The sequence below is a fragment of the Ambystoma mexicanum genome, chromosome 13 (genome assembly GCF_040938575.1).
Source record: "Ambystoma mexicanum isolate Mex_15411 chromosome 13, UKY_AmexF1_1, whole genome shotgun sequence".
Lineage (NCBI taxonomy): Eukaryota > Metazoa > Chordata > Amphibia > Caudata > Ambystomatidae > Ambystoma > Ambystoma mexicanum.
The window spans coordinates 587,158,355-587,173,147 of NC_090938.1; the positions used below are offsets into that span (position 1 = coordinate 587,158,355).

General features: G+C 43.0%; 1 protein-coding gene across 1 annotated transcript in view; it reads right to left on the bottom strand.

The window, feature by feature from the left end:
• Nucleotides 1–14,793, bottom strand: part of DHX8 (DEAH-box helicase 8) — a 429,571-nt gene that overhangs the window by 350,465 nt on the left and 64,313 nt on the right. The window contains exons 7-8 of the mRNA XM_069634412.1: nt 2,402–2,546; nt 741–944 (exon numbers count right to left, since the gene is read on the bottom strand). Of these exons, the coding sequence (XP_069490513.1) occupies nt 741–944; nt 2,402–2,546 (349 nt within the window). The remainder of the gene's footprint in view (nt 1–740; nt 945–2,401; nt 2,547–14,793) is intronic.

Below are 14,793 nucleotides of genomic sequence, written 5' to 3' on the forward strand. Positions count from 1 at the left end.
ACTGGGTTGCGGCTGATCCAGTTTAAAATTATAAACTGATTACACTATACCCCGGCCAAAATAGCCAAGTTTGTGCCAGATAGTCCGGGTGAATGTCCCAAATGCAAGGCGGATATGGCTGGTTTGTTCCACATGTACTGGAGTTGCCCAATTGTGGCTGGGTTCTGGAGGGAAGTGGCGGATGTCATTGAAGAAATTACACAAATCCCCCCCCCCACGACATTAACCCCACAGAAATATTTGTTCGGGGACATAGGCAAGTGCTCTGAAAAGATCAGGAGGCTGTTTAATGTCTCGTGCGCAGTGGCCAAAAAATGTATTTTACAACAATGGAAGAATACTGCTCCACCCACTGTGAAACAGTTCCTACGGGAATTGACGTATGTCAATGAGGCTGAAGAACAGTTTGTCCTCACCCGCCCAGAGGCGAGCAGACCTAAAGATATATAGGGTCCCTTCAGAATGTACTTGTATGACATGATTTCCGATGATGACACTGTGTAAATATACCACCTCGCGGAGATGTACGATATGTGGACTGATTCTCTCCTTTTTCCGGTTTATTTCTGCCTGTAATGCGAAGTTGTAACTTTGTTATGTATCTTTGTGACCATTAATAAAAAAAGTGTTAAAAAAAAATGCAAATGTTGGGCGCTAATTCGTGAACAGTATCTTCACTGGGTACCAACGTGCAGCCATTTTTCTGGTGCAACAGCATAGTACATAGGCAGAACCATTACCTGTTTAATTTCCCATTTCTCAGGGTCTGAAATTTTCGTAAGACGCTTTCTCTCAAGTGTATCATCCTCGACCTCGGGGGCATTAACCAGAGAAATGTGACTCGGCCTGTCGGGGTTCCTCATGGATGCTTCCTCGTTGCCCTCTCCTACAAGGTTGCGGCGTCTGTTTGGATTCAAGTCCTCCCCAGTCTCCTGCTCAACATCCTAAAAGAAACACAAAATCTTTATGATACAACAATCCTCTAAACTAGATACATAGCACTGCTGCTTGCTCAGGGAATAGGGCCTATTTACGATGCCCTTTGAACACTCAATGCTCTCGATGAACTTTATTCAGCTTAGTTTCTATATGCATTAACCTCTGAACTTCTTTTAAGCTAAAAAGAACATATATATTTAAAAACACCATGTGAAGAGTATGAGGGTGGAAGATCAAGAACCTTAAAGCAAACTTAGCTCCACTTTACTTGAACACTGAAAAAAGGAAACTTCGAATGTCTCATCAGAAAAGCTATCTTTTTTTATTTTAAAGAAAGCGTTCTTTACGCCAATCAAGCACCTAACCAAAGCATTAAAAAAAAAAAATCAACTGGAGAGAACATTGTTTAAGAGGCAAAATTAATGCCAACATGTTGTAACAACCACATTGCAAGTCTGATCCACTTAATTGTGACTTCAATGGTGGAGATCTAACAAAAGTATACATCTATCAAATGCAGCTTTAAGGGCTCTGGGCTATTTTCCTTTAGAAGAATAAAGTCTTAGTGTGGACATCGCAATCCAGCTCACTTTAAGTGCACTCGCATAGAAAGTGTGCATTTGTAAAGGGTGACCAGAGACATTCGCACCTATTGTGTCACTAACATAATCCACAACACATCTGTGCTGCCAGTTGTTGCCCCGGTCTCAGTGTAACAGCGTTACCTTTCTGGAGACCTCGCTGTAAGAAAGTTGAACAAGCATGTGCTGTTGCCTTCAATTCAAAAAAGACATTATTCCTGAACAGGGAAGAGTAGCAGAAAGTCTGAAGTATGGAACTAAACAGCAATGCTGTGCACTATTATAGGAGCTGAAGAGGTGGTACACTACACTGTATTTTCTGTGATGATAAAATTAAAATCATAAGACTTACTTGATTACTAAGACTATAGTGGAATTCAGTACTAAAAAACTGAATGTTAACAGAAGTATCAGACATTCAGGATGAATTGTGCATACACATGCTAACTTACACTTTAGGCGATAACACATTTAGAAGTTGGGGGCGAGCAAGCAAAACAAGAAATATAGAGAATACTGGACTTCTATCACAACTATCAAACAAAATATTCTGCTTGCTGAAGAACCACAACCAAACCAATATAGGAACTGCAATACAAATTTAAGTAAAACACTTTTAGTTTACTCCCATATTGCCATTAAAAATGGTAAAGCGACAATGAAACCTTTTATTCTAAAGCAAATCAATTTCACACTAATATCCAAGGTCCACAGTGAAATACAATAGAACGCCTTCAACCTGCAATGCGCATGAAGTCTTGGGTACTGATGGCCACTACCTTCTGTATAATAACAATGCAAGAGTGGAAATAAGTCAATGCATTTAACAAAAATACAGGACTTCATGAAATGTAAATCACTGTTCTCTGAAGCATTCCTACCTTCATGCTCAAGCTGGTTTTGGATCCCGTGAAGGACAGGACTTTAACCTTCACTCTTTGACCTTTACTCACAACGTCTGCAACATTGGCAACACGGCCTTCCCGTCTGAGCTCAGAGATATGAACCAAACCTTCCCAGCGCTTTCTGGACAAGAGAGTACAAAATCAGGACAATAGCACCACACACAGAACTAAACATCGTTTACTGTAAAAAATTATCAAATGAATGCGTGGAGAACCTTTTAAAAATTGAATGATCAGTTCCCAGAGCAACATCACGCTACCAAATTAACACACTAGTTAAGCTTTCAGATTGCGCAAAGGTTAAGAAAGAAGAATTATGCATAGCAGAAACAAAGTAGCGAGAGAAGTCGACCAGAATCTGTAAAAACCTCAATATTTCATAATCAGAAAAGCAATTCATGGTATTCTAGTGTGGCCAGCAGAATGCCTAAGCATGCCAGCCCTCCAAACAGCAGGGAAAGCTTGGCTCTTAGGCAGTGGTCCAGATAGGATTTGGAAGGGATGGTATTTTACTCCCTATTTTTTGAAGTTGGGAGTAAAATGATTTTTTTTTTTTTGATTCTTTTTTTAGGGAGTTTGTATGTTTTATTTATAATCTGAATAATGCCCGGCCGGGGGTAACAGGGTGCAGCAGTTACAGGTATATGCGAGACTTGGTTACATCAAAAAAAAGTATACAATCTACATACAGGTTATTAATACAAGAAGGTATATACATTGCTTACATCAGAAAAGTATACCATCTACATGCAGGTTATTAGTACAAGAATGTATATACAGAGGGTACCTAATTACAAGCGTAGGAACAGTAGGGTATATACAGGTGATACAGATGTTTTACAGAAGCGATAAACAAAGGTTAAGGTGTTTATCGATATAACCAAGTGGGGGGGAAATAGATACAAGTAAGCAGGCAGTGAGTAGGGCGATTGTGGTTACCACAGGGTAGCAGGTCAAGTGGTGCAGGAAAGACACTTCCTACAGGCATGAGGTACCGCAGCGGTAGGCCCTGGCTGTATGCTGACCAAGCGTTATCGTTTACTGGTCATTAGATTTCAGCCACATAGTGATGTTAGATCTGAAGTTTTGGTAGGATTGGTCTGATCTCAATGTGGGAGGCAGGGAGTTCCACAGTTTGGTTGCTTTCACAGGGAAGCTTTTGCCTCCGATAGTGGAGCATTTGAAACTAGGTATGGAGAGGCGATCTCTGTTAGCTGATCTAATTGGTCTCAGGGAGGTCCGTTTATGGAATCTCTCGGCCAGGTAAATAGGGGCGGCATTCTTGAGAGATTTGTGGGTGAGCGACAATGTTTTTAACACGATTTTGTCATTGGATGGAAGCCAGTTATTCAGACGGCTGCTCTCTGAGGGCATTGTTTTGTAATGTTTGGATTCTTCTGATGGTAGCCTTCGTTGATCCTAAGTAGAGGGCATTGCAGTAGTCCAGGCGAGATAATAAGGGCTCTTGCTAGGATAGTCCAGCTGCTGTCAGAGAGCAATGGCTTGTCGGTGCGAATAAAATGTAAGTCCAATTGCCAATCAGAGTATTTTATTAGCGAGTAAAAATCTATTTTAACTGAAAAACAATTATTTTGTGTAACATTTATTTCTTTGCACCTAGTTATTGATGCACATTAAAAGATAGATGTTTACTTCTTCAGTAATAGTAGTTTCTTCCCATGTACGTGCACTTCTGGTCCAAAAATATATCCATAGAGCTGTGAGGGTGAAAGCAGGGGTGCAAGATTCTACATGTCTTTTTCCTTTTTTTTGTAGGGAGTACTTTTAACTCCTTATTTTCTGGGAGTATTGCCCTTATCTGTAGGGCTGCTCCTAGGGTATACAACGTGAAAAGCATGTTTTTTACTCTTTCTTTTTCAAAGTGTATTTGATTTATTTGGCTCATAAGCAAATGCGCTTATCAGCATTAATGGTACACCAAGTTTGGAGGTCTACATCCTTTAACATTAAATATTTGTTACAGATAGAAGCACTGTTTCAAAAAGATGTCTGCCATAGTACCATGCAAAATGTCCAAAACTTCAGGCAAACACTTTTCCTATCAAGTACACCTTTGAGCGAAGCACAAAAACAGTGTCATCACTATACTCTCCCACAGCTGGAATGATCTGGATTGCTTTGAGTAAATACTCACATTTTGCTGGCTCTCACACTATATTCCCTTTTTTGCCTTTTGTGATAAAATCCCATGTTGGAGGTTGGGTAATGGTGCAGGTTTGACTCTGGGGTTTCTGGTGCCACCACACCTGATGCAGGCCTCGGAGTAGGTGCAGAGAGGAGTCCCTAGGCTCCCAAGCCTGTCAACAACCTCAAGATAATGTCCAGGTTAAGACCCCTCTAAGGGTAGTGAAGGAGGAGACTGACACGCAGGTGGCATAGTGATTGCTATAGACTTTTACTTGGTATACAAATAAAACGAAAACCTATCTTTCCCTATGTCTATGAAGAGGTTTCCCTGCCTCAACTAAAGGGCTAATTGATCTGTCAGGATGTCTTGGTACATTGAAGAGTCAACCGTCATGTGTCAAAACGTCCCCATTTCTGTCCCTTAAACTTATAACTAAATTAATCATTAGTACCAAGGTTCTTGGTGCAGGAGAAGGACTCCCTGCTCCAGGACTAGGTGGCAGAGTTCTGGTTGCAAGTTCCTTACAAGGCATACAATAAGCAGTGTCGCATAGCAATTTGCTATGCAATTCTATCAGTTTGCAAATCAAAGGGACACTTGTGTAGCATTCAAATAATGGCAAACCAGAAATAATCAGGATGATACTTTTTACTAAGCTTTCTATATTCTGTCTGGCAAAGACCAGTATGTGTCAACTTTATATATATATTTTTTTTTAAAGACAGTCATGCAATCAATTCCATCCTAAAATGTAGGTTGTTACATAATGCATAATTAGAGAATTGATACTGTAAAACACTGCATCATCTCCATGCTTTACAGTAAAGTTTAGGTTGGTGTATTTACATTTTTGTGTCAACTATATTTCATTTTGTTGGGGAAGATGCATCATATTGACGAGTGAACACTTTTGAAAACGTACATGATCAAATACTTTTTATGGCAAACCTAGTTCTGTAACCTGCAGGTTGCATACATCTTGCAACTGGTGCTCAACCCATGAGTGAACCCATACCCAGTTGCTTTATACCAGGTACCCTGAAATTGAGATGACCAAAAACTACAATATTCCATCTAGTTTGCCCAGTTCTCTGCCTGCTGCACAATCCACTCCGCTTAGTCTCTTTCTTTCCTCTTACATATTGAATACAAAAAGCGAACTAGATGCTTACGCAAAGTAGTAATCAATAGTTCCATCCAATCTGTACATCTACAGATCTATTGTGATACCAAACACGGTAGTTATCCTTCAGAGCTCGCTTTGTCTTAGGATTATGAGTGCATTATATATTACGAGCTGCAGGACACAGCTGCCCAAACTGTTTTCAGAGCCTTTGTTGCATATCTATTTGTGTCCATTCATTGTACTATTTGTACACAAAATCACATTTTAAATGTGTTGTCCACCATTGCTATGGGTCGAGTGCATTTCTCTTAGGTTGAATAGGGAAACTAAGTCACCCGACCTGCGGGTCTAGCTGAATTTTAAAGAATTTGCAAGGCCTGACTCCTCCGATGTCTTATATCAGCGGTATGCAAAACTGCTGTATTGTTGCTCATTTCATGTGTTGGGTGCAAATAACTTCTGGTGACATTAACAATAGTAGTACAGCATGGCTAATCCAATGGGTCTGTTTTCTAATCAAAATAATGTTAATTAGCAAACTCTGCTAATCAATTTTTGAAAACTAATGTATGCCTTGCCTTAACTGGGGGAATTACTTCCTTCCCCTGGATCACTGGGTTGATCCTCCTTGCGGGCTCAACTACCAGGAGAAGGTCTCCCTTCTCCTGGCTTTCTTTGGCTTTGTTCTCACTGTTCATACACCAGGGAACATGTCTCTTCCCCTGCCCTTTCGCAGGCTTTCTTTCACAGTTCACAAAACCAGGGCGGGGGGGGGGGGGGGGGAGGCAGCAGTGGGGGGGGGGGGGAGAAATCTACCTTTCCCTGGCCCCTTCGTATGCTCAGTTTCACTGTTCAGCTCTCTACTCGTTTGTTCTGGCTGATCTGGTTCACTCACCTGCCAGGTAGGGCCCCCGGGGAAGATATTGTATACTGGTCCATCCTTGTGGGTGTGAATCCCAGCCCTGTACCTCCTTATTAAATGGATTTGGCAGACCTGTGTTGCTTCCCTTCGAGGTACTGCCATGAAGATGACTTGTGTTAGGTTTCTGTGAGGTGATTGTATCACCCCTACCTCCAGAGCCTTGCCGCCACCCCCCCTCCCCCCAACAGGGGCAGCGGTAGGTCTAAGGGTAAGGAAATGCATTTACCCTTCACTGTGCAACAGAGAGGAGAGCAGGCAACAACCCATGCACTAGGCGGCTGCTCACAATTGCCAACGCAGAAGAGGTTTACCAATGTCACATATTTATATTGATAGTCCATTGCTCACACCATCCATAATACAGTAGTTTAAATAGATGCCCCAAACATAATATGCATGCTGAAAGTCATATATCACTCAGTAATAAACTCAATGATTGGGTCTTCCACATAAAAAAAAATATATTTTTAATTATGAGAAATATGTAATAAAAAAACATCATCACTATAAACAGCACACTTAAAATGTAAACCATGAATGGATAAGTGGAACCATTGTCATTTGCCTCTACCGCAAATCAAGACTAAGACAGATCAACCTTCTCCAAGAAATCAAAGTCACCTTAGCAACCAACTACCTGCCTCACCAGTTCGTGATAGGCAATCTCATAGAGGCCTCTGCCTCAATCAATAACTCAATACGATATCAAATGCAGTGTAAATGAGGCCCCTTATACTCAATAACGTAGAAGGTAGGGAGTTGAAGAGGGCTGGAAAAAACTGGATGCCTCGAAAAAAATTTAAAAGAGAAGTTGGAAAAAATCCCAAAAGACACATATTAATGCACCACAGGCTTTTCATCAAAAAATTCATTAAATGAGGATAGAATGCTTTAAAAAGAATTAAATGTTCATTTGACTCACTGGTGCTTAGCATTTAGCCAATTCAGAATTTGGCATCTTCTCATAGGCCCTTAGGCTGTGAGCTGGATATGGTGCATTGGGAAAAAGTAAAATTCTTTCCTCAAGCAGCTCAAAAGAAAGACTAGTTCTGCTCAAAAGAAATCAAGACAGTCAGAACCCAGTTTAGGGCTTCAAAAAATCCAGAAAATGAATTAGGTGTGGGATCCTATGAAAACCCCATTGCTTTCCTCCAGTAATCTGCGTCTGCCTCCGTCTTCCTGAAAGCTCTTTCGAAAAGCTGCCCTCAGAGGTTGAACTCACCCAGTTATAGAACCCTTGGGCTCCCTATTTTCAAACCTATCCATGCATACACTCCCCTATTCTTCAGTGGCAACTAGGAATTTTGTCAACAATGGATTTTTAGCTGACTGCATTGTCCATGTGTGCAGCATGGCAAATTACATGGCTTCTATCCTTCAGTGGCAGCTAGGAATTTGGCCAAAGATTGTATTTTTAGCTTAAGTTACCAGTGCACTTGACCATCCAAGGATAGTTCTCTGCCCTTCAATTGCATTTAAGGATTTTGCCAACAATTGTATTTTTAGCAGACTATACCAGTGCACTTGACCAGCCAAGGATAGTTCTTTGCCCTGCAATTGCATTTAGGGATTTTGCCAACAATTGCATTTTTAGCTGAAAGCACCCTTCCTGTGCACAGCATAACCGAGGGCATGGCCATGTCCTTCAATGGAAATTAGGAATTGTTCAGGAACTTGCCAGCAGACTGTTTCCTGTTTAAAACAACATTATAGAACTACAGAAGGACTGCAATCCGTAGTTCAGTGTTTGCCGTAATCTATGTTTTGTGTGTAAATTGGCTTCCTTTCTGGAGAAGTCAATGCAGAGATACAGTGTACCGAGAATGTACTCCGCTTAATGTTGCTGGCGCACAGCTCGGATAAATGAAAAAACTGTAATGTACTTGCATTTTAGCAAGAAACCCTGCTTAACATGGAAAAGCAAATCTTGCATCCTGCATTTAAACATGTTTTCATCGCACTGTGTATTTCAGTAAACATGAAAGGTCTGTTCGCGGCTCAGATGCTTAGCTAATCTGGGTAGGCGTAGAAAATACACGTCACCCCCCTATGAGGTGAAAAAGGCCATGGAGGCTTCTTAGGTATCATAGGAATAAGAGTGAAGAGACAAAAGGGCATATAAAACATAGAATACTCTTTTGCTAAACATTCACTTAGAAGCTTCACTATTAACAGAATGTAAAAACAGATATTTCATTCTTGAGATTAGCTAGCTGCAGCAGGTACTGGTCAACAGAAACTCTTCAGCTGCTGATGATTGTTGATGAATCAGGGATGAGTGGATGTTCCCCACACAAACAGTTCCAAGTTTACATCTGTTTTTCAGGATACAGTTCTGGTGCATTGACAAGTTAAATTCTGCTTGTCATGACAAATAAAACGTTGATCAGGATCAGGATGCAATCAGCTACAAGACTGCAGAGCATGTGTGTGATCCCTGTGCCTGAAGTTCAAAGGAAGTCCAAAAATCGTTCAATGGATTGAAGAAAGCAACTGTTTTCGTCAGTCTGTAGATGGAGCTTAAGATGGAGCTCCCATTTGTAGGAACAGAGCTTTCCACCAGGGTTTAAAGCTCCTTTGGCCATTCCAGTTATCTTCCCAGTAGTTCTTTGGCCAACTGCAGTGTCTGATGAGTCGATGAAAGTCACTGTGGTGTCAGTACTGTGCATTACCACATTCAGGAGCTATGCCAGTCTCAGTGTTAGTAGCAGGAACTTCAGTGGCGATAGCTTCACTTTAGGCCAGTGCAAAAGCACTAGCTCAGTCTGCACTGGTGGATGTAGAACATAACTGCAACAGTTCACCATGTTTGAGACTGATCATGCTGGCAATCCCCAGAGGCACACCACAGCATGAAACATTGAACTGCACAGTGTGGGATCCATTCGGTAGTAGTGGGGCTTTGCTACTACAGGTTCACATTCAAATTGTACTCTGCATTCACTTGGTAGAGTTTAGATTCTGCTCACTTGGGCCGAGTTTGATAAGGTCCTGGCAACTTGTATGGGGTGCTCCCACACAGTTCTTCAGGTTTTCAGGGAATACAGTTGCACTTTAGAGTCCCCACAATTCACACAAACATGGGTGTAGGGCATCTCATACAGAGTGTGGATCCATCTCTTCTCTACTTGATGCATGGTGCCCCGGGACTGCAGTTCTTCACACAACAGAGGTGTTTTGGCTGGCACAGGAATATTCAGGATCTCATGATAAGGAGTCATTGCGGTATTATGTGGAAGGTTCCCTTACACTTAGCAAAGTGTAGATGGACTCTAAATGGCCTTTCTCGGAGCTGTCTTGTTAGACTCAATTCGGTCAGTTGCTCTAGCCATAGTTTGATAGACCAAACTGGAACACCTGTAGAGGGTGTGTTCAGGAAGTCTGATCAACAATTGCTTGTTGCTCATCCTGTGTTTCCAGGTCCTCTTGGATGATATGCACCATATTCACTACTACATCCCTTAAGCTTGTAGATTCCCTGCTGCAATGCAATGAAGTCGTCATCGGTAGCACAAATGGCTCAACTTGCTTGGCCTTCCAGGCAGTCTCAAGATCTTCAAGACGTTTTTCTTCTGTTCGGCTTCTTTCGCCCCCTTCTGTGCCATAGCCTTTCCTAGGTGTCCTATACGGTTTAGGATTGATGTCTACCTGACTTTTCCCATTTGTCTATTATACTAATAACCATCTGTAAAGGTGCTTGCTTTGCCATCAGTTGGCATGCTTTGCCTATGGAAATGACAGGTTTGTGAAATATTTTGTGCAGCCCAAGCTTGTCGTCAGGCCCTACAATTAAATCTTTGCCATGTATAACATTAATTTCCTCCAAAATTCCAGTCTACTGGAAAGCCCGAGGCATCTGTAATATATTCATATTTCCCTTGCTAAAAAGCCACCCTCCTTGGCCTCCTATTGGATACGTGGGTAAATGGGTTGGACCACATATTATAGGAAAATGAATGCAATTATAAAAACATCAAGGGCACATATCTTGTCATGCATTTTCTGTCATTGTGGCATAGAATGCTTCATCATACACCACAGAAAGCATAAACCACATATACTGGCAAATCCATAGGCGGTGGGGGGGAATATGTATTTATTTTGCGAAAAACGCTCCTCTTTCACTCGGGACTTTGGCCCGTAAGGGAAGTGTGTCCAGCTCTGGCGATGAGCATAAGAGCAGGACAATGCTTCCAGAGGGATGTGTCTAAGCACTGCACTGATTTCTGCTTATAGAAAAGGAAGGTGTTAAACTATTTCACATACCATACAAGTGTTGGGGAGAATTCTCAGAAATGTGCAAATTCCCTCTATTTTAGGGACCCCCACCAACTTTGCTGGGTTTTGAAGACTTGATTTTTTTTTTTACCCTTTTTCCTCACTGTATTTTAATGTGATTTTGAACTCTGTTTCTTTTGGTTATGAAGTCTGACAAACTCCATAGGCATCATCTTTTACATTGTATCACACAGCACCTTCCAGTGCAGTGGCACAGGGAAGTCTTTCAGATTTCCCAAAGGTTTGAAATACCTTCTCTTGTATAAACTACTGTTTCCAAGAGCAGTAAAAGTGAGTATTCCCTTTATCTAGCTTCTCACGTAACATTTTTATGTTACCCTTTCCTCGATGAATGGCTGGTGGCAGTGGTTTACTTCTAACTTTTTTTTTCTTTTTATTGCATTTGGTTTAAATTAAACCTTTACAAATTCATAAGTAAAGAGAAAAGAGAAACATACATCAATAAAACAGATTCAATGAAAATATTCCAGGAAAAAAAGAAACTAATAAAAGCTATTCATACATTTAAAAACTAAATTCTGCCTCTTAAAAGAAGAAAAAAACTAAAGTTACATTCACATCACATATTGCATAGCAATCAGATGGTATTTACTCGATGACCAAACACTTCTAACTACCGTGGTGTGCATTTACCACGTGCTGCGTTCGCAGCTGCAGTAAAGCACCCACGGGTGCCATTTTTGTCTTCTTTTTTCGCCATTTCTTCTTGGAAAGGTCCTTCTTGACATTTACTCTGCGCGCCAAATCAGGTTTGGTCCCTTTGTTCCCTTTGCCTTTGGCGGGATTCACGAGTGAAGCCTGCCTCTGGCTCCAGGGTGTCTGGTGGGGGCAGGAAGTGAGGGAGGTGCCTGAAACTCCCTGTGGTTAGTCTTGTAGGAGACCCAAATGCACTATGTAGTGATTGGCCGGCTGACTGCCCGGTAAGGGACAGCCACCCTGCTGGGTGGCAGACAGCTAGGCTGGAATGAATGGGAGAAACCTGAATAAAAGACAAGGCTTTTGGCTTGGAAGGCAGAGTCGACCACTGGACGAAGGAATCTAAGAAGAGCTTGAAGAGGACGCCTGCTGTTTTTGTCCATCCGAGCCACCAACAATCCGCCCTAATAACAGACCTGGGTCCTCAATATTCCCCATATGAGATTTGTGACCCAGACTAAACACAATCTCTCTCATCCCTTCAGGAACCAACAACCTCGCTCCTCTATAAACCAATCTGTCATGAACACTCAATTAATTCTCAACTCTTTTGAAACCACAAACCTCAGGACACTTCCGTTCCCATTTCTCAAAGTCCACATTATGCTATTGCTCTTCTGTGAGCTGCCTCACCAACGATACAGCATCACAGTTGCATTCCTCTGACCAAAGCATCTGATACAAACATTCCTCTACAGCGAAAATATCCAAAACATCTTTGTCAAACTCTTCAACCTCATCAATTCCTTCCTTATCCTCAACAGCATTGCGCGACACTCTTTCGGCTACCACATTCCATTCCCTTCTATGTGTTCCACCATGAAATCCAGTCCTTGAACTTTAGTTACCCACTTGACAATCCATCTAGATATTCCATCTAAAAATGCCTCTGTTGAAAATGTTGACCAAAGGTTTATGATCAGTCCTGACAACAAATGGCCTCCCAAACAAGTACACTTTGAATTTCATTATGGCCCATGTTAGGCAAAGTTTGTATGCAGTACCCTCTGGGACCACTACACACAACTCTGACTCCAAGTATAGGAAACCCAACCTTGAGTATAAGCTTGTACTACACAGTTTTGGTAGCGTGTTGAGCAGCCAGGCTTATCTCAAGAGGGGTCAATGTGAGCTGTACACGAGTTACAAAGAGATTCACAGTTACAAGCATTCAAATAAACTCTTACACTCAAGGTTTCTTGCATAAACAATTATTAATTTGTCAGTTAGAATAAGCCTTCTTCAGAAGGGAGCAATATAATAGTAACGCACAAATACACTTCAATACTGTACACTTAGTTTTCAAAATCAGTAAACACCCCTTTTGGGATGGCCCACAGACACAACCTACACCCACAGGTGACTTCAATAGTTAGGGTGCTGGGGACATTAATATCTTACGGTTAGCATTTAGAATACTCTTAGAAGTTGGTAAAAGGCAAAGGTTATTAGAACAAGAGACCACAAATATTCTTAAGCGGGCAAATACTGTTGGATCCCTCAAGAATAGTCATACAATTCAATAGGCTAAGCCAAAGTCAATGGACAAAAGTCTTGTATAGGGATTCCAAGATGGCGGCCGAGCAGGGCAGATGTGCGCGAGCGTAGCTCCGTCCTCCAGCTCGGGCCGCGACAAGAAACGGTATAAAGCAGGCACCAAGCCCTCCAAGACTCGCCTACCTCCCCCGGGAGAGGGAGAAACGATCACCTCGGAGACGACAGAGTAAAACTCTCGATCCGGCCCAGGATAGCCTTCCCGCCGGCGCCGAAACCCCGACAGAGGAGAGATCCGGAGCCCGCCAAGGCCCTCGAGACAGCACCCGGACCTCCACCGGCGCGAACCCCGGCAGAGATATGAGGGGCCAGGTAGAGGACCCCGCCCCGTTGAGACACCGGAGAAGCGAAGAAAGGCAGAATCCGAAGACATCGCAGCCCCGGTAAGAAGAGGACCAGACAAGAGGTGCCACGCGGGAGAAGACGACGGCCGGGCGAGAGGAGCCGTATGCTCGACCGGCCCGGGAGAGAAGATTCCAGAAGCGGGCAACGCGGAACAGTCATCTGATCCCAGAGGAGCCCAGCGGTCCATCCGGAGCCACTAAAACAGGTACGAGGTGGGGTGGAGAGCCGGGGACAAGCGGGGAGGGAGCCGCCCCCCCAGGCACAGACAGAGACGCGGCCCCGACACACCGGGGGTGCCTCCCCCCCCAGGAACTAAAAGGGTCAGAAATTGGGAGCCCACCCCCACGAAGCAACAGAGACCCGGTCTCCCCCCACAAGGCGGCCCCCCCCAAAAGGCATAAAAACAGGGAGGAAGCCCCTCTCTACTACCGCGCGACGAACCAGGGGGGGGAGGGTGGGAGCCAAACAATCTCTTGACTTCAGACCCCCAGGCAAACTGTTCAGAACCTAAACTAAGAGACCCAAGAATCAAGAAACGGGACATATATCACTTGAACATGCAAGAAGCGGTGGGCCCAATCAGTAACGGGGGGGAAAACGAGTCGACACAACGCAAAGAAGCGCTCCAGCTAAAGATCAACACACATGTCCAAAGCCAGGACGAGGGTTGGGTCACAGGCAACAGCGACAAACAAAAGCGGAGATAAACAGATCCAAGACCTAACCCATATTTGGGGAATTGGAAGTGCAACACCAAAGCAAACAAATAAACTGAAAAATAAGAGGGAAAACCCTATAGAGCGAAAAGAAGACATAGTTATGGCCTCAAGAGACGATATGAAATCCTGGTTTCAAGAATTTCAAGACCAGTTCATGGCCACAACACAGTCGCAATTTGACAACATTAAGGGAGAACTGAAACAGGCAGTCCAGGAACTAAAAAAAGACATTGAATCCCTAGAGTAGAGGATGGAAAATCTGGAAAGGACAGTTCAGAACATGGACAAGGAGTCGCTCCAACAAGCAGAAGCACAAGAACGCCTCGCACGTCTGGCGATGGAACAGGAATCGAAATGCGAAGATTTGGAAAATAGATCTAGGAGATCAAATATACGCATCCAAAATATGCCGGAAAAAGACCTTCGCACAGCAGGACAACAAGTATTTCAAGACATACTGAAGGATGGCCCCGGGGAAGATATTCACATCGATAGAATACAAAGAGTAGGCCCAAGGAGAGTAGGGGACCCTGGATCCCACCCAAGAGACGTTCTAGT